General features: G+C 32.1%; 1 protein-coding gene across 2 annotated transcripts in view; it reads right to left on the bottom strand.

Annotated features, from left to right (window-relative positions):
• The window catches only part of LOC126736027 (E3 ubiquitin-protein ligase UHRF1-like), an 89,352-nt gene that overhangs the window by 53,055 nt on the left and 16,213 nt on the right, over positions 1 to 20,084 (bottom strand). Inside the window, exons 1-4 of one of the 2 annotated variants that reach the window (XM_050440216.1) lie at positions 19,439 to 19,898; positions 11,199 to 11,524; positions 2,471 to 2,626; positions 1,683 to 1,852 (exon numbers count right to left, since the gene is read on the bottom strand). In XM_050440216.1, coding sequence (XP_050296173.1) covers positions 1,683 to 1,852; positions 2,471 to 2,626; positions 11,199 to 11,524; positions 19,439 to 19,600 — 814 coding nt within the window. In that variant the 5' untranslated portion in view covers positions 19,601 to 19,898. Of the gene's footprint in view, positions 1 to 1,682; positions 1,853 to 2,470; positions 2,627 to 11,198; positions 11,525 to 19,438; positions 19,899 to 20,084 lie in introns of those variants that run through there. The other variant, XM_050440217.1, reaches the window with a different exon arrangement.

The raw sequence follows: 20,084 nt of genomic DNA, 5'->3' as shown, positions 1-20,084 counted from the left end.
ATCTATGTAAATTTTCAGCTCTCCCTGAATTATTGCAAACCCAAAATTTATTTTGACTAGGCTAAAATGAGAGAATTTAGTTTATAAGTTAATATTACGTCAAAGAAATTGCACCTTTCATACTATGTAAACCATTTACATTTAGTATTATCCCTTTTAAATGAAAAATATCTGTAGTAAAGCCAATATACAGGGTTAATAAATAAAACACACTACTTGTATATACAGCTCTACAGCGTATATAATAAATTAAACATTGCTCCCTAGCGCTTTCGGCCATCATCAGGGCTTAAGACATTTATAAAGCAACGAGACTATTCGAGAAAAACGGTACACTACATATTGCCTATGGTTTCTTAAATGAACTTAAAAAAACTACTTAAGAAACCACAGGCAATATGTGGTGTACCGTTTTTCTAGAATATTGTCGTTGCTTTGAAAATGTTTTAAGCCCTGATGATGGCCTACGGCCGAAAGCGCTAGGCAGCAATTTTTGATTTATTATATACGCTGAATACAAGTAGTGTGTTTTATTTATTAAGCAAACACAGCGTACAACTGATACACTCATCATTACACTCATTACTCATTAATATACAGGGCGTGCAACTAAGAATGCGAGATACTCTATCTGGGAACGTACTCATCGCAGAAGCTTGCGGTAAAAAATATTATTAATAAAACGGTTAACCTAGGAGAAAAACCTGGAAAATATTTTCAGGTTTCTAAAATAACCGCTAGGGAACGCAACTGCGATCTTTAATCTAAAAAAGTAAAGTTTTTGTGAATTTCGATATATTAACCTAATAAAAAAATACTTGATCTTTAAAGTAGAGGACAATCTGAAACTTTTTTGTTCGACAGTTTTTGCTATATCTCTGAAAATAAAGTGGTGGGGGAGTATTCAAAGGTTTCCGTAAAAAACATCCTGTATCTTAGAAATAAAAGAAGTAAATAAAATAAAGAAATAAAGAACCAAAAATATTCGATATAAGGCAATTATATATTTTTTAATACTTGCTAACAAACCAAAAATTGATTTACAGACATTGTTACATCGCCAAAATACTATATTTAAGAAAAACTGTGTGGTGGTTCCCTTAACAAAAAAAAATAGGATACAAATCTAAAAACTTTGGGTTTGTATCCTATTTGGTGCCAAGATTCTTGAATGTTTTGCCTGACGGATTTTGTTTAATCATTTAGGTATAAATTGAAACTGGTTATACCAAAAAAACGAACCTGATATTCATGTTTTTTTCTAGATATATTTACTAGACATATTTACTAGGATTAAAATAGGCATAGCTTTGGATTATAGGAAAGTTGTCTTAAGTATTGATTGATTGTGTTCTGCAAACGACGAATTAACTTTTATACCCCTAAATAGAGACCTTTAATGGCATAAAAACATTAACAAGCGGCACTTTTTATTTTTCCTGTGTCTTAACTGTTTGTTTCATTGTAATTGAATTGTAAGTGGGCTTATTTTGAAAATTTAGAAATAAATTTGTTTTTATTTATTTTATTTTAATAACTGAGTAGACGCAAATAAAATTCACTAAACGACACACGAAATATTGATTTGCACTTTAAGATCCCTAAAGTATTTGTACTATTTTTAATGTTAAAATTTTAGGTAGTAACTAAACTCAAATCTACATATTAAAAAAGCTACTTACTATTAACATATCTTGGAGCTTTTTTGTCCTTCACCTTATTTAGTATCGGCTCTTCTATTCTCATACACTCCTGGATGAATTTAATATTACAATTATCAATCTTCTCATTCCCTATAACTATAGTGCCAATAATGTCGACACTGCCCACTTGGGTTATATGAAAATCGTACCTAAAAAATTTTGTGTTTTTATTAAAATAGTTTTACTTACATTTTAAACTGAGTGAAAAAATAGATAAATAAACTAAAACCAAGACGTATAACTAAATAATTTCTTTTGAAACGATTTTCAAAGACAATTTCTTCAAAAGCATTTGAAGTCATTATGTACTATTGAGAATTTGCTGAATGTTAGCAATTACCATGCTGGTTATGAAACTCCTATTAAATTTTTAAACAACAAGATATTAATTAGTATTGAGTAGAGTACTGACAGATTTTATAATTCACTGGATTCAGTCATTTAATTATTTATTTTAATTAAACCTAACTTTAATTGCCTAAAAGAAAAAGAAATTATCATTCCTGGAAAGACAAAACAATTATTTTTCAAAAATCCATGTTTCATTTAACATTTAAAAAATATGTAAAAATTTATAATTGATATGGGATTAAGATGCATCGTCGGCAGGTTATTAAGTTTATTTTATTTAAAGGCTTTATTAAGCTAGAAATTATTAAATCATATCAAGAATTTTAAATTGAAAAAAAACTTAATTTTTTACCCTATTCAAAAAAAAATTTTAATCTATACCTACAATATTGTACAGTCAAACATATGTTTCTTACCAAAATCCTCTCTCTTTTGGCGAGTCAATATTAAAATTGGCTAATACGGTCATTTCTGGCATTAATTCGGGAACTTTAAAAACATAGTAGCTTCGGGGTCTGATGTTTTCAAACTTGGCGTCCTCTTCAAATGGAATTACTGAAACGTGTGAAGCGCTAAAACATGAAAATAATGAAAAAATCATAAATGGTTTATCACCATTAATAAAATTAACATTTTGTCAATATAAAGGACACAGCTAAAAGGAATTGCCCCACGATAAGAGAAACTGTACAATTAAATTAAATAAAAATGCAATACATTAAAGCAATAACATAACAATAGAAGAAAGGATATAGGAGACAATGCAATAAAATAGCATAATAGAATTAAAACAATGATATTAAAGCCCCATAAAACTCGAAAATTTTACACAAAGCATTAAAGATGTTGCAAAAATAAAATACTTAGATTTTATTACAGAGTAGAGTAGAAGAATGTAATTTATTTATTTATTTACGGAATCCATTTACAAAAGTGTTACATAGCATACCCATACAAACATATATTCAGATACAAAACCATCTAAACTCCTGGACAAAATTATCGCACCACTAATTATTTTGTCAAGAAAATTTAAATAAAAATAAATATCAGTTAAAACAGTTATAATATCTTTTCTCGTATAAAAAGCAGAACTGGACAAAAACTATGTTTATGCTTTATCATGGAACATGCTGCTCGTGAGGAGTGAGAATACATCCGCAGGAAAGTTTTCATAATTTGATACGAGGAATGCTGCGAAGACTTCAAGCGGTCATTGCAGCTAGAGGTGGCAATACACGTTATTAAGAATTCATTATGGGTCTATTGTTTTATTTTTGTATCAAAATTGAAGTTAGTGAAAATCGATGCTTTTCCTTGTATTGAATTTAGTTACGTAAATCTCGTTTTGTTAAATAGAATATAATTGTTTTTGTTAATTAATAATGCATAGTTAACAATGCTTATAAGTTTGCTTATTTTTTTATCTTTATTAAAAAAAAATCTCTAAAAATCAAGTGGTGCGATAATTTTGTCCAGAAGTTTATAAATCAAGGAAAGGTGCAGATGAGTTAATTAATTAAAGCCCCTATGAAATAATATTCTTTAACTGCCCTTTAAAAGATGTAATCCTAGAGTCAAAAAAGCTTATCAGTCCTGACAGACCATTAGCACTTCGAGCCATTCGTGTAATTGGCTCATTAATACCATAATTGGTATGGTGGAATAGGACTGAAAATATATCTGATTGTCTATTCAATCTGGAAGGCACCCTAAGTTTAAAAAGAGACAATAACTCGGGACAATCTATAGTAGCATTTAAAACCTTATGCATAAAACATAAGTCGAGTAATGTTCTTTGTGACTCTAATGTGGGTAAGTTCAGGTTATCCCTGACCCACTGATAGTAATACTCCCGTCTCTTGTAACCACATCTAAAAGCAGCCACCGTTAAAAATTTATTTTGAGTTTTTTCAATCTGCTCAATGTAGCAGTTATATGACGGGGACCACACAATTGAGCCATACTCCAAGATGGGCCTAACAAAAGAGCAATAAAGTAATCTAAAAGTAAACAAAGACAAATCAGTTGTAGACCGTTGGATAAAACCCAGCATTTTCATTGCCCTACCAGTCACCTGATTGATGTGACTTTTAAAAGACAACCTGGAGTCAATAAATATTCCTAAGTCAGAAACCTCTGTTTTGACACCAATTGCTACATTATTTATTTTATAAAGAAAAGCAATAGGGTTTCTTTGCTTAGAAAAGGTAATCTTATGGCACTTATTGATATTAAGGGCCATTCTATTCAAGTGGCACCAATCAAAGAACAAATTAAGGGGTTTTTGCAGGAGCACAGCATCGGAAAGGGATGTGATAGGCCTAAATAGCTTCACAACATCAGCAAACATTAGCACACGACAATTTTCAAGTTTCCAAACTAAATCAATCAAAAAGAGGCAAAACAAAACAGGGCCTGAGTGAGAGCCCTGTGGCGCCCCAGATGGCACCAAAATTTCAGAGGAACATCTACCTCCAAGATTTACAATCTGGGTTCTACCTCTGATGAATCCCGAGATCCACTGAAGAAGAGGCCCCACAATACCTAAAGCCCTAAGCTTCTGCAAGAGTACCCCATGGTTAACTCGATCAAAAGCCTTGGAAAAATCTATATATATTGAGTCAACCTGAAGTCCCTTCTCCAAGTTGCGGTAGAGGTAGTTGACATACAGCACCAAATTAGCATCAGTAGATCTGCCTTTTATAAATCCAAATTGCTCAGGATTAAATAAAGATTTAAAACTCCAAGCAATCCTATGACTGACCAGGCAGTCAAGGAGCTTTGGCAACTCAGATTGGTTAAACACAGCTCGATAATTGGAAATTTCATTTCTACTACCAGATTTAAAAATGGGTTTTAGAAAACTTCTCTTCTAGAGAGTGGGATAAGAACCAGTACCTAGAGATTTGTTGAAAATGAACAGTATTGGTTTTGTAAGAACACAAACACATTTCTTTAGGAAGAATGCCGGAATCCCATCTGGTCCAGAGCAGAGCTTATTCTTAGAGGAAGTAATAACCTCATAAACATCCTGCGTTGACAGAGTTAAATTGCTCAGACAAATTGATTTATCAAAATCAAAAGATGGTATGTCATTGACTTGCTCATCCGAATAGACCGATGAAAAGTATTCTGCAAACATATCTGCAGTATCCGAGATATTCATACTAATCCTGTTATTGTATGTCATTCTGGAGGGAAGGCTTTTTGTTTTTTCCAAGTACTTTATTGTCGAAAATTTGGTACATGTATGCGAATTTTATTGACAAAGCTTCAAAAAATAAATACAATCAAATCAGATTTTACAAAACAAATATAAAAAATTTATACAACATATAAAATGCCTAAAAAAAAAAAAAAAAAATGCAAGAGAAAAATGTTACAAACAAAATCTTTATAAAACAAAATATATGCATGTAGACAAAGGTAGCAGAGATAAAGGGACACATAAAGGTATGTTCAAAATTAAAATTAACAGGTTAAAAGCTTAGCATCTACTACACAACATCCTCAGCCTTAAAAAAGGCTTTTAGAATATGACTTCAGTTTACAGCGAAACTGGCGCAAAGACTGAACACTTCTTAATTCCACGCTAATGTGATTATAAATCATTAAACCGAGATATATAAATGAATCTTTGATAGATGTAAAATGAGGAATAGGAAGGGGAATATTATTAATCTGTCTGGTAGGATAACTGTGATGTCGGATTGGAAAACTGTTCTTATTTTTGAATATTAAACATGCAGTTTCCAAAATAAATAATGATGGCAGGGTCAAAATACGGCTCTCTTTGAAAAGATTACCACAATGCATTCTAGAATGGACCTTAAATAAACTTCTGACAGCCCTCTTTTGCAGCACAAAAACAGACTGAAACAGACAATTTGAACATGCACCCCAAAATGGAAGAGCATACCTTAAATGCGACTCGAACAAAGCAAAGTACACATCACGAGCAACATCTCTCCCCAGTTCATGAGCGGTTGCCCTAACAGAGAAGCAGCCAGAAGCAAGTTTTTTATTTAACTTTATTATATGGTCAGAAAACTTTAAATCTTTATCAATGACTAAACCAAGAAATGCAGAATTGTCTACCATGTCCAATGCGTTCTCACCAAAATCAAGACTCAGCTTGAAAATTGAAACCAATAATATGGGACTTTGACATATTTAAGCAAAGTTGATTGGAATCACACCATTGCTTCAATTTTAGGAGATCGGCTGCAACATCTCTGACAAGCTGCTTGGGATCTTTATTCGGCCATAAAACCGTTGTGTCGTCAGCAAACAATGTAAAATGTCCACATATGCTAAGAGTAATAAGATCATTAATGTATACAAGAAATAGAAAGGGACCAAGGACTGACCCCTGTGGAACACCACAATCCACAGACTCCCTACCAGAAAAGTCACCATTAAGGTACACAGACTGCTCGCGACCAGACAAATAGCACTCAAACCACTTCAGTGCAACACCCCTAACTCCATAAGCAGAAAGCTTCTGAAGCAGTATCCTATGACTCACACAATCAAAAGCTTTGGACAAGTCACAGAACACCGCCGCAGTCGCCTCTCTTCCATTAACACCCTGGAGAAGTTTGGACAAGAAATCAAACATAGCGTCAGAGGTGCTTTTCCCTGATAGAAAACCAAATTGTTCATCTCAAAGAACCCCTTCCCCCAGAAGAAACCTTAAAAGACGATCCTTCATAAGTCTTTCAATTAACTTAGATAAAGTAGACAAAATTGAAATCGGCCTATAGTTGGATGGACTAGAACGATCACCACCCTTATAAAGAGGCAACATTTTTGCTAATTTTAGGCAAAGAGGAAATGTGCCCGACTGAAATGAAATATTAATAGCATCAGAAAGAGCCTGAATAGCACTCAAAAGGAAGTTTTTCCAATAAATTCACTGAAATACCATCGTCACTATAGATGCCCTTTTCTTTTTCATCGATCCTATAGTGCAAAAAATCTCCCTGGGAGTAGTGGGGCTGTGGTAAAATGAGTTTCCACTAGTGGTAGGTAAAAATTTGAGAGGGTCATAAGTGGAAGAGAGACCCTTTGTGAGGATATCAGCAACCGAACAAAAGTACTTATTCAATATGTCAGAATCAATCTGCACTTCTTGAGAGCCATTACTTTTGGACACAACCTCATTAACAATTGACCACGCTTCGCGTTGCTCATTGGAGGAATATTTCAAACGTTTGGAATAATAGAGTCTTTTCGCCTCACACACAACTTTCCGGTAAACTTTTCGATATCTCGAGAATAGCGACAATACAAAATTATTTATCGGGTAGAACTTTTTTAAAATACCAAAAAATCTAAAATTACGACCGGAAATGCGAATACCAGGAGTTAACCATCTTTTCCGGTCCCTAAATCGATTTTTTAATGGGTGAACGGGAAGGTATCTATCAACTAACTTTGAAAGAGATGCGTGAAATGAAGCAAGAGCATCCTGCTCACAAAATACTGAGTCCCAATGAAAAGACCGACATCCTGCATCAAAAGACCGGAAGTTCCTTGTGCTGTAAATTCTACCCAAACCTCTAGATTTGTATCTTTTTCTGAATGGCACCTGAGCCAGGATGGCACTATGATCAGACAAAGCTGGATCAAATACATTACAAATTACATTCTCCTGTATATTGGAGGCAACATAGTCAATGGTTGTTGATGTGGTACCTGTTACACGCGTAGGGCTGTTAACATGCATAGAAATATTAAAAGAGGAAAGCAAATTAATTAAATCCAATGTAGCCCTATTCTCCCCATCTTCAAAATCTATATTAAGTTCCTTGGTATTACCATTGATGGTCGCCTTCGCTTCGAAGATCATATCCTAAATCTTGCATCAAAATTATCCTCTGGATGCTTTGCAGTAAGAATGGCGGGGCATGAGCTGGGAGGGGTAGTTGCACGTTCAGTGTACTTTTCTCTTATTGAGTCCCACCTTCGTTATGGCTTGCCTTTTTGGGGTTTAAGCAACAAGGGATTATTAAACATAATTTTTGTGATTCAAAAAAAGGCAGTTAGATACCTATGTTCCGCTGGGTTAAGAGATTCTTGTAAACCTCTCTTTATATCTCAAAAAATCCTAACTCTTTTTTCTCTTTTTATCTTAGAAACAGCTACTCTTATTCATAAATGTCCTAAACCTCCCTCTAACACTGGTCATATGACTCGCCAGGTTAACGATTTTCCCGTTCCTCTATGTATCAGACAAATTTTAGAAGTTAAGAGATTCAAAAAGGAATTAAAATCACTTTTATTATCCAGGGCATATTATAGCCTTGACGATTTTTTCAATGATACCTTTTAACCTGTGCTCTGACATCATTTTAGTGTTTTAGTTTTGTTTCCTGTTAAATAATTTAATTTACTTCTTCTAAATTCAGTTTTATTGACAGCTTTACTTATTTTTTAATGAAATTTATCAAAAAGATGCTTTTTTTTTTCTCAATCTGTTTTGTTATGATTAATTTTGGTAATGTGTGTAAATGTTATGGTAAAGTGTATTAGATGTTATGTTTGTTTGAAATTTGAAATTTAAAGTAAATTTGGAATTTTTTAGTTTTTAGGATGCTTGTACACAAGATTTTGTTGTCTTACGTAATATAGCACATTTTCTTTCTTCCTTTCTTTCTATATTAAGATCGCCAGCAAGAATTATAGTATTTTTAGGAGAAAATTTTAAAAGGAATTGTTCAAGACTATTTAAAAAAGTACTTATACTACTATTTGGGGAACGATACATACACACAATATAATAATTGGCTTTACCAGAATAAACAATTGAGAATTCAAACTCCTTTTCGACACTAAGATCATCAAAATCGCCAAAACCAACAAAGCCGTCGCAAAAACATTGATGCACAAGAGCCACAGTGCCACCATATCCAAGGCCAGCCCTACAGAATTTGGAAGCTACAGAGTAGCCAGGAAGGGAAATTGGTTCCTCATTTCTCAACCAGTGCTCAGTAAGTAAGACAATGTTTGGAAAATTTAAACTGTCTAAAAGTATATACAAATCATCAAATTTACCGCGCAGTGATTGAATATTCAAAAGCATAATAGAAATGCATGCGTCAAAGTTGCCTACCCTAAAAAAGAAGAACTAACCAAGGCATCAGCTGAAGTAGAGTTAAGAGTAAGAGGAGAACTATCAGAGTTAGAGCCACTGGAATGCTTATCAAAATTAACATTAGATAATAGAACGGGGGAGAGTACAAAATTTCTTTTTAACGCATAACTAACAGTAACAAACAAAACCAGACGAACACAAAGAGCACTCTTACTAATTCTAAATTTATTATTTTAAGAGTTATTGCTGAAAATTCTTACTGAAGCCCTTTGGGACTTAAGAAATCTGTTACAAATAGATACCACATGAATATAATTAAACTTATTTGTATCATCGTAAGTTAAGCTTAAAGTTAAATTAGTGAATTTACCCAAAGAAAGTAAACCATAAAAGGAGTGACAGTCAAAATAAGTTGATCCTAAATCTAAGCAAACAATAATGTTATCCGTACTAACATAGTCAGTGGTTAATTCAAATATACGGTTTGCCATCTGGGATAAAGTATAGTTGGAGTGAACTTCACCGTGAATAGAATAGATCTTAGAGTCCAAAGAATGTGTCATCCCAGAGGCTACACCTCTTGCAGTCTGATCACCAAGGCTAAAACCAGTTCTTTTATTTCGAATATATGACCAGAAGTACCTCGGATTGCTAGCGAGATTCATTTCCACCTTATTAATATATTGTTGATAGCACAACTCTCTTAAGTACTCACATTGATGTTTAAAAAATACAAATTCATCATATTCCTGCTGTTGACCACTAATTTTAAACTTTTTGTGAATTTGTTTCTTTCTTATGATCAAACTGCGAAGCTCTGAAGAAAACCAACACAGAAAAGAAGAACTTTTGTACCTCTTTAGAGGAATAAACCTTTCCATTGAGTGGTAGATCACATTATAGAAAATTGAAACTATGACATCAATAGATGTCTCTCCCAAAAACAATTGATTCCAGTCTATCCCGGCAAGACAATCGTTAATTGCTATGTAATCTCCCTTACCAAAATCATAAAAATATTCCTCATATATCATATCATCAGAATTTTCTGCACAACAAAGGTCAAAACTAATTGCTGTATGGTGCAAGCTATTCTCAAAAATCTTGTCTATTGCACGTTCGACACTAGTTAAATCTGAGCTACTAAATACAAGATCCAAGGCAACCCCGTTGGTATTTAAAACCCCATTTACCTGAAAAAAGTTATAGAAGCTAAAGCAGTTGGCCAGAGAAAGCACAGACTCTCTGTCATTCTCCAGACAACCACCAACCACCAAACCAAGATCATCATTCTCCCATCTAGCATGTGGTAAATTGTAGTCACCTGCCAAGACAAACAAACTACTTAAATATCTACTATATACATGTTCAACGGATTCACAATGGCTTAAATAGGCTTGAAGTGGAGATGGAGATAGTATATAAATGCAACCAACAACAAAGCTTTGATTGTCAATTGTAAAAGTCAAATAGATTTGATAAATATCCACATCAACAAGTGGGATACCAATTCTATGTGTACATAAACTCTTTTTAGCCGCAATCAATACACCACCTCCACGAGCCTTGGTAGTATTTGTACCCATTTGACGATCATATCTATATAAATCATAATTTGGTACTCCAATTTCAGCATCTGAATATTCAGATGTTAACCAAGTCTCTGCAATCATAACAATATCATAGCAGCAGCAACTAACACTAAGTGCCTGCTGAAAATCTTTTATTTTAGTTCTCATACCACCTGTATTAGCATAATACACACAAACACCTGAACCAGAAGGGCCATCCCGCACTAAATTATGGTTTGATTCGTTTGATTTTGATGAAAATTTATCTTGTGTTTATTATTTAACCAAAATTTTCGCAAGATAACCCCTCTAGGCCAGTTACCCGGTCTTAAAAAATCATTCCTGCAATCGCCGCTGATGCTTATCTTAAAAGAAATAGTCTCACTGTTAACAGGCAACAATTCTACTTTAAGGTCCCTAATCTGAGGGCACCGCTTTTTAATTTTGTACCAATTTTGTACCAATTCTTACCTTTTTAACCGAAATATCAGGTTTTTATCAACCTCTTCATCCCCATCCTTTTTCAAGATCTTTTCTATAACGGCCTCATACCAAGCACCAGTATCCAATAGTCTTACATCCACAAAGTCTCCAACACGATAGTAATCTGACATCGCATCAACTAGCTGGTCACAATCTGGTGTTGTTTCTTTACTTACAGACTTTTTTTGTTCATTATTACCATCCTTTGAAGAGGTCGTTTTTAGGTTTGTTTCTTGTAAAACTTGTCGCTTCATAACAACTATAACGTCATTTGGCAGTACCGAATAATCATTGAGAATTTGTCCGTCAACCATCTGTGAATAGAAATTTTTTATGAAACATAATATATTAAGATAGATGAATAAAGATGTTTAGTAAAGAGTATTAGCTTATCAATAAAGGAAATGTTAAAAGAAAAACCATTTTTTTAAAGCTAATTTAAACTTGGTACTGATCTTGAGACTGAGGTGGTTAGAGAAGGTGTTGCAGCTTCTAATTATTGTTTGAATAGCAATGATTTTTTGGAGTAACCAACCAGCTGCAATTCTGTGAATGTTGAAAGTGTGCCTGGTCATGATAAACTTTTTCTGCTTAACATACAATCTGTAAGAAACAAGTTTGATAAATCAAATCAAATCAAATGAAATAAAGCTTTATTCATCTAAAACACCAAGATGTTGTTAACAAAGCTGTGGTAAAAAAAAATACATATATATATTTCTTTTTGTAAACAATCAACAACTGAGACAAACAATCATTAATCTAAAACATATTAGTGTAACATCAAAATAAATAAATAATAAATAGCACAACACAAATATACAAGTAAGAAATCAAAATCTAAAATATGTCTATGAATAGAAGGATGTGACCAACCAAGAAAGATCCTTAAATGAAACATCAACACCAACGAAAAAAACAACTTCATTGCGGGTCTATTATCAGAATGTTCGAGGACTCAGAGCAAAGATTAGTGAAGTTTATACCAGTATTTTGGCAGAGGAATATGATCTGATCATCCTGACTGAGACCTGGCTGACGGATGGTATTCATAATGCAGAGCTCTTTGATAACAGGTACTAATTTGATAACAGGTAATAATACGACATTTTAAAAATGTTATATACATCCTTGGCTGAATCAGTCATTAGATATGGAATATCAATATGGGGAGGATCATTTGCCAGTACCATAAATATTTTAAACATTACTCAAAAATACCTTTTACGAGTAATTTTAAAAAAACATCCCAGATACTCCTCAAACCGTTTATACCAAGAAGCGCGCGTTTTTACAATACAGCAAATGTATGCTAAGTCAGTGCTAATATTTGTCTATAAATATCCTAATTTGCGGCGACCGATAGAGAACTTGGGTTGCTATACTAGAAGCCAAGCAGTGCATTCTGTTAGTGTGCCTTTTCTGACAAGAGCGACTACTCAAAGGTTTTTAACATACCTTGGCCCAAAATTTTTTAACCTTCTTCCAAGTAGTATTAGAGAAGTTCGAAATATACATATGTTTAGTAGAGAAATAAATAGGTTGCTTCATGAAAACTTTGAAGTTTTTGCTACGGTGTTGTGTAGATAATTATTTATTTGCAAATTAAATATAGGGTATATGCAGCTTTATCAGTATATTTGTGGTTAAGATCTGTTATTCTCACTAGGGCGATTTAAATCATTAGTTCATTTAATCATTATTTTGGTTTATTCTTTGGTTTTAATATAGTTAGTATATAGTATAATATAGTATACAGTATATTGATATATTTGGTATATAGTATATAACTTTAAGTGAATTGTGAATTATATATATTATCTTCTTAATTACTTTTGTTTTGTACACACACAGATTCTAATCTAGGTGTACATCTATTTATACTTTTGTGAGTTTTGTAAAATTATTGTAAATTATTGTAAAATTATATGTTATATTATATGTTATGTACTCAGAAATGACCGAAATGATGGCAGAAGAGGAGGTGGAGTTCTTGTGGCTGTGAAGAAGAATTTGAGCATGCAAAATGTAAGCATGGATATTCCTAATAGCTCTAATCTCGAGTGCTTACTGGTAAATATTAAAAGTAAAAAGAAATTATTTTATTTATGTGCTGTTTATATCCCACCTAATGTAAATGTAGATATATATGTCCAATTTTTTAATTAATTTGAGTGTATTTTAGATAAGAATGTAGATGTAATAATTTTAGGTGATTTCAATTTACCACTTTATTCAACGGAAGGCTGTGAGAAAAGTAAGTTTTTAAATAATTTTTTAAACTTTTACAATCTTAATCAACACAACTCTGTTTATAACAAAATGCAAAGGCAACTAGACCTTGTACTGTCAAATATGAACATTTTAGACTTAAAACATTGCGATAGTCTAATTTTAGAGGAGGATTCATACCATCCCTCCATTAGTATTCAGACAGTAGACTCTGCCTACATCACAACAAAAGAGAATAAGTCTTCCTCACAGTGAGCATATCTATGATTATTCAAGGGGTGATTTCTATAAGTTGTATAATTTATTGGATTTTTTAAGGATGTTGACTGGTCAGATCTTGAAGTAACTAAAGATGTAAACATATGTATTGATCTATTTTACAAAAAGGTATATGAATGCTTGGATCAAGCAATACCGAAAAAACAGTAAAGAGCGACATTTGCAAAAGTAGTAGCTATCCAATTTATTTTTCTACAGAATTAAAAAGAAACATAAAGTTTAAAAAGTAAACTCCACAGACAAATAAAATAGGGGATGCTAGTTTGGAGGTTAAAAAGTAATTTAAAACCCTGAGGGCCACAATCGAATATCAAACTACACAAGAAATGCAATTGTATCATGAGACAGTTGAAAACAATGTTTTTATTGACCCAAATACCTTCTGGGACTTTATAAGATCTAAACGTTTAAAACCTAATATTCCGACAGAGGTTTCATTTCAGGGTCATTCTGTTGTGCTCTAGACATTGCTAACACATTTGCTGCATATTTTGAGTCAGTTTTCCGGCAGTCTGAGGAGCCTAAATTTGAAGAATGTTCCGGCAGTTTTATGTTTTCCTTTATATCTGACGACGACATTAAAGCAACTATCAAAAAATTAAAGCCAAAAAAGCCAAAGCCACTGGTAACAATCACATACCTTCTTATATTTATAAGGGATGTTCTGATATTTTGTGTGCTACACTAAAAACAATTTTTAATCTGTGTCTAATGACGAATACATTTCCTGAAATGCTGAAGTATGCAACAGTAACTCCAATATTTAAATCGGGAGATGCATGTTTGGTTATCGACAATTATCGACCAATTAGTCTTCTCAATTCTCTTGCAAAAATTTTTGAAAACATTCTATACCAAGATATCTTGAACACCTTTATAAATAAATTTGCTCTACAGCAGCACGGTTTCTTGCCGGGAGTCTCGACTGTCACCAATCCTGACCTTCTGACAGAGGCAACAGCTAAGGCTATTGATAATAAAGAGCAGTGATCATGACAGACTGTGAAAAAGCCTTTGATAAGGTTGATCACGGTCTGATGATCACTAAACTGGGTAAATTCGGTTTTTCTCTGTCCGCGTGTAAATTTATAGCTTCCTATCAAAAAAAAAGAATTCAACAGGTTAAGATGGGTAGAGAATTATATGTGCAGTACATGGCAGTGTCTGGAGTACCACAGGGCAGTAACCTTGGTCCATTACTGTTTGTGATTTTTATTAATGACTTGCCAGATTCTGTAGAATGTTCTGAGTGTGTCATGTTTGCAGATGACTTTAAGTTATTTAAACATATATCATCTATTAAAGTTTGTGATGAGTTGCAGAGTGATTTAGACTCAGTGTCTGAGTCATTTAAGGTTAATATAAAGTCATTAAATGTTGGTAAATGTCATGTTTTAACTTTTACACGAAAAGTGGAATGTACGTTTGATGAGTGATTTGATTGGTAGTTAAGAAATCTCTCAGAGAAAGTGGGTTTGTGATACCAATCAGTGATGATTGTATTATCTTCTGTTCTGATTAATAGAATGTCTAGAAATGGAAGTTTGTTATTTGTTTCACACTCTATAGAGTGTGATGAGTATTGACTGTTATTTGTTTCAATTATTTTGTTCTGATTAATAGACATTCTATTAATCAGAACAGAAGATAATACAATCATCACTGATTGGTATCACAAACCCACTTTCTCTGAGAGATTTCTTAACTACCAATCAAATCACTCATTTAAACAAAAATTAAACATAATTAGCAACCTAAAATCCCGCGCAATAGCCTTATCTCACTCCAGTTTTCATAAAAAAAATGTTAACAAAATTAAAGATATTTTACTAAAAAACAATTTTCCTCATAAACTATTAAACAAAATCCTAAACAACAACCCTATACCTATTAAAGTCAAAGAAAACCAAAACCATAAATTTGCAAAAATTCCTTATGTCAAAGGTTTGTCTGAAAGGCTATCAGGAGTTGTTTCTGATGATGAAGTCAGAATAGCGTTCAAAAATGAAAATACCATCAACAAATACTTCTCAAAACTCAAAGATAAAACACCAAATGAGTTACAAAGTGGCGTGGTTTATAAAATACCCTGTTCTGATTGTCAAGGTCTGTATGTGGGCCAAACGGGCAGGTACTTAAAAACCAGAACTAGCGAACACGAAAGAAGCGTAAAACCAACGAACTACGCAGCATCTGGGAAGACTGCTCTAGCAGAACACTCCTTCAATCAACAACACCAATTTGATTTTAACAGCACTCGGATCATTGGCAGAGAATCAAATTATAAAAAAAGAATTTTACTAGAAATGGTTAATATAAAAAAGTATAAAGAAAGCATAAATAAGAAACAAGACACCGATGATCTAAATGCAAGTTACTATAATTTAATTAATTTACTACCAAAAAGATAAAACTAAAACATAAAATTTATTTTTGTCAAAGAGTGTATGTCCCAAATTTAGATCACACAGTGTATTAACAAATTAAGTTTCTGGTTTTGAACGTATAGATACATACATCTTCCTTATCTACTTATCCTTAACTTATCAACATAACATTGAATCATAAAAATTAAATAAATAAACGCTCGGAAGAATAAAAACATTTGTTTCTTGGCTTCTTGTTGATTCTAGTTTGCCCACAGTAACATCTACAATTTAACCCATGTTAAAAATAATTCTACGCTCCTATTTTAATTATAACTTAAGAAACCTAGACTTAGGTAAGAGGTGTAATGTATATAACAAAAAAAAAAAAAAATTTATTTTATACTGTTTTTTTTTTATAAAAAATTTTTTTAACGGATTGTACCTGAATGTAATTTTAACTGTGTCGTGGTTTTTGTTTTTTGTTGTTTTAATTTTTGTAACTTAAAGAACATTTATTTTAATAGTGTTTTTTATGTACTTGAAATTACTTTGTTTTATCTCTGTAATTACTTGAATCCATTTCAGTGTCCTGAGGATGACTTAATATAAGTCGAAATGTCGACATTTAGGTAAATAGGTTTCTGTTTTATTTCTGACCCCACCCAACAACCCTCCGCAATATTGAAGATATTGGGTCACAAACACGAAATTGAAAAAGTACCAAGTTTAATTGCATGATTGATAATTTGTCACTAAGCAGGAAAAGTGAATGTAGGGACCTTGGTGTGTACATGCAGTCAAACTTTAAATTTAACCAGCACTATGAAGCTATTGTCAATAAAGCGTATAAAGTTCTTGGATTTGTAATTAGAAACACTAAAAACTTTAAACAAATAAAATCAATCATAATGTTATACAATACATTGGTTAGACCCCATTTAAAATATGCCTCTGTTATTTGGTCACCACAGTCATTGGTGCATATTGATATGATTGAAAAAGTGCAAAAGAGGTTTTTAAGGTATCTATACTTAAGAACTCATAATACCTGTCCCTATATGATTTCTTATGAAAGTATGCTGACTGAATTTAGTATGGTTAGATTAAGTATTAGACGAAGTTTAAATGATGTACTATTTATATATAATATTGTCAACAATTTAAAGTATAAGAAATGTTCATTAATTAACAACATAACTTTTGTGGTTCCTAAAGTAAACTTAAGAATAAGAAATAAAAAGCTGTTCCAATGTTTAACTCCAAGTAGTTCACCTATAAATCGAATGATGTACCAAAGTAATGAATATATACAAAAATGTGATATAGATTTCTTTAATAGTTCTGTAGGACAAATTAGATCTGTCATTTTAGGTAGTTCAAAGTATAAGTAGTACACATATTTGTTTTAGAACCTGCTATATGTATTTGTATGTTTTTTATGTTTTTAATATTTTTTTTATATTGTTAATTTGTTTAGTTAGAATATTTTAGTTGTAGTCTTTTTTTTTCTCGCCTTTACTGGTTTAGTAAGCACTCTTAACATGTAATTATATTTCCAATGTGTTTGTGAGAGTGTAATAAATAAATATTTTAATTAATTATTGCTTAAACAGTACTTACATTATAAACTCAATCAATAGACATCATATAGTGTAGATTAAAACATAACCAAGTTCAAAAATGCTCTGTGAAGTATTCCTCCAAGCTATAAAATGCTTTATGAAGCAGAATTGTTTTTACCTGCTGTCGATAACGTTTATATGTTTGAATCTTCCATAATGACTGGGGAAGATGATTAAATATTTTTTTGCTCTTCTAAAAAATTGAATTTTGTGTCAAACTAGGAGTAGGTATTGGTAAATTTATGTTAAAAGATGACCTGGTATTATTTAAGTTAACAGAGTTTAATACAGAGTAATATTTCTTATACATTAAGCAAGCAGTCTCAAGAATAAAAATTGAAGGGAAAGTTAATATATTTTCCTTTATAAAATAAGGCCTACATGAGTCCCTTAAATTAAGCCCGCACAGATATTGAACTGCACACTTCTGTAAAATGAACACAGAAGTAAATAAAGAAAGAGATGAGTTACCCCAGAAGCAAACCCCACAAGCCAAGTGAGAATCAATCAAGGCAAAGTAAGCTTTTCTAGCAATATTCTTATTTAGCTCGCACTTAATCGTTCTAATTGAAAACAGCCAGATGCCAATTTAGTGCAAAGCTTCTCAATGTGTTTATCAAACTTTAGTTTATGATCAATAAACAACCTTAAAAATTTATTACAATTTGTGACATTAACATGCTCTGGCCCCAAATGCACATAAATTTATTACTTGGATCTGGGGTCAAATAAACCTCAAGTTTTTGATTTAAATACTGCCGACGTTTTGAGAGAGCGATGATAGAATGAAAGCATACACAACCTTTAAAACCTATGCAAAAACCAACAGTCAACCTGCAAAATACAAACACCATAAGAAATTTCTGCTTCAATGTAAAAAACATGAGTTAATACCTATCCATATATCAAGATCAATAAATTGTTTACAACATTTATTAACTGAAGATACTCCTAAATTGATTACATACGTTGGAAATATAATAATCTGGAAAATATCCTTAAAAAGTCAATCGTTGCTTTAACAAAAGATGATTTTTTAACAAAAGCACATTTGATTTTAGCAGACAATAACACTTATGTTCCTCTTTTTAAAGATCCTACTATTAATATCCATAATAAATAAAATAAAATAATAGAAATGATATCCAACACTTTAACATCTGATTTTGAAATAATAAATAAATTAAAATGCACAAATGGTATTTTTCCTAAAATGTTGTTTCTTCCAAAAATACACAAAGAAAACCATCCACTTAGACTATTAGACTCTCCACTATATAATCTCTCTAAATATCTTGCTAATTTATAACAGCATCCTGTTAGCGGAGCAATATTGCTGTTTGCCCAATTATCTCTAAAATGTGGGTTTCTAAGGCTAAATTGATATAGTGGTCTAATAAATACCCTAAAATTGTTTAAATTTAACCATTCTGTCAATCTGTTTTGACAATGAAATCCAGTTGTTGAAGATTTGATTCGCAGTTGATTAAGAGAAGTTAATAACTGTATTTCATTTCTATTAAATAAATACATATTTCATTTATTCTTATAGAACATGTTAATATGTCAACTTGGGCTTTAGATAATTATCACCTTAGTATAGACATGAAATCAAATCAATATATTATTATACCCAATTATGTTACATATACTAAACATTGCACTCTCAAAATAATGTAAAAAGTACATATTAAAGTTAAAAGTTGTATTATGAAGACTAACTTACTTCCTTGCCTTTGTAGAATAACCTTTGCAGTTTTGGATCCAAGTTTATTTCTGCTTTTATTAGTGTCCTTAGCTCTCGGATTTTTGTTGTTTTCGAAAGTGATATAAAACATTCTCGTTTTTCTTTATCCTCCAGCCAGTCAGCCTTTATTCGGATATACATTTTAATATATGTTTATAGGCTGAGTGATTTATATTTATACCAAATCAAATAGGAAATTTGCTATCTAAGAAATATTAAAAAGAAGTATGTATAATGCAACAAGACGGTTGCAATTTGCAGCCTAAGAATTAACCCTTATGACAAGGTAAGAAGGGTATATCAAATACAATTTAACTGAAGTAGAACACTATTAAAAAAAAATGAAAATTAAAATAGTTAGGGATTCTATGGTTTAGTTCTTGTGTGAAAACATAAAATAATAACCAAACCGACAACAGGTAATCATAACCTAACTTAAATGTTACCGCCAAAACCGAAGCAATACTGAAACTGTCATGATATCCAGCGACCAAAATCGAGAACGCATCATATGTCGGTTGCCAGCGAGCAATATATAGTCCGCGCTTGGTGTTATTTAATCAATATAAGGGCTCCTAAGTATCTCCTAAAATTCTCAAGGGATTTTAATAATTTTTTGTTCAGA

This window comes from Anthonomus grandis, chromosome 5 (genome assembly GCF_022605725.1).
Source record: "Anthonomus grandis grandis chromosome 5, icAntGran1.3, whole genome shotgun sequence".
Taxonomy (NCBI): domain Eukaryota; kingdom Metazoa; phylum Arthropoda; class Insecta; order Coleoptera; family Curculionidae; genus Anthonomus; species Anthonomus grandis.
The sequence above is the reverse complement of the archived record's forward strand: the minus strand, read 5'-3'. Positions and strand labels throughout refer to the sequence as shown.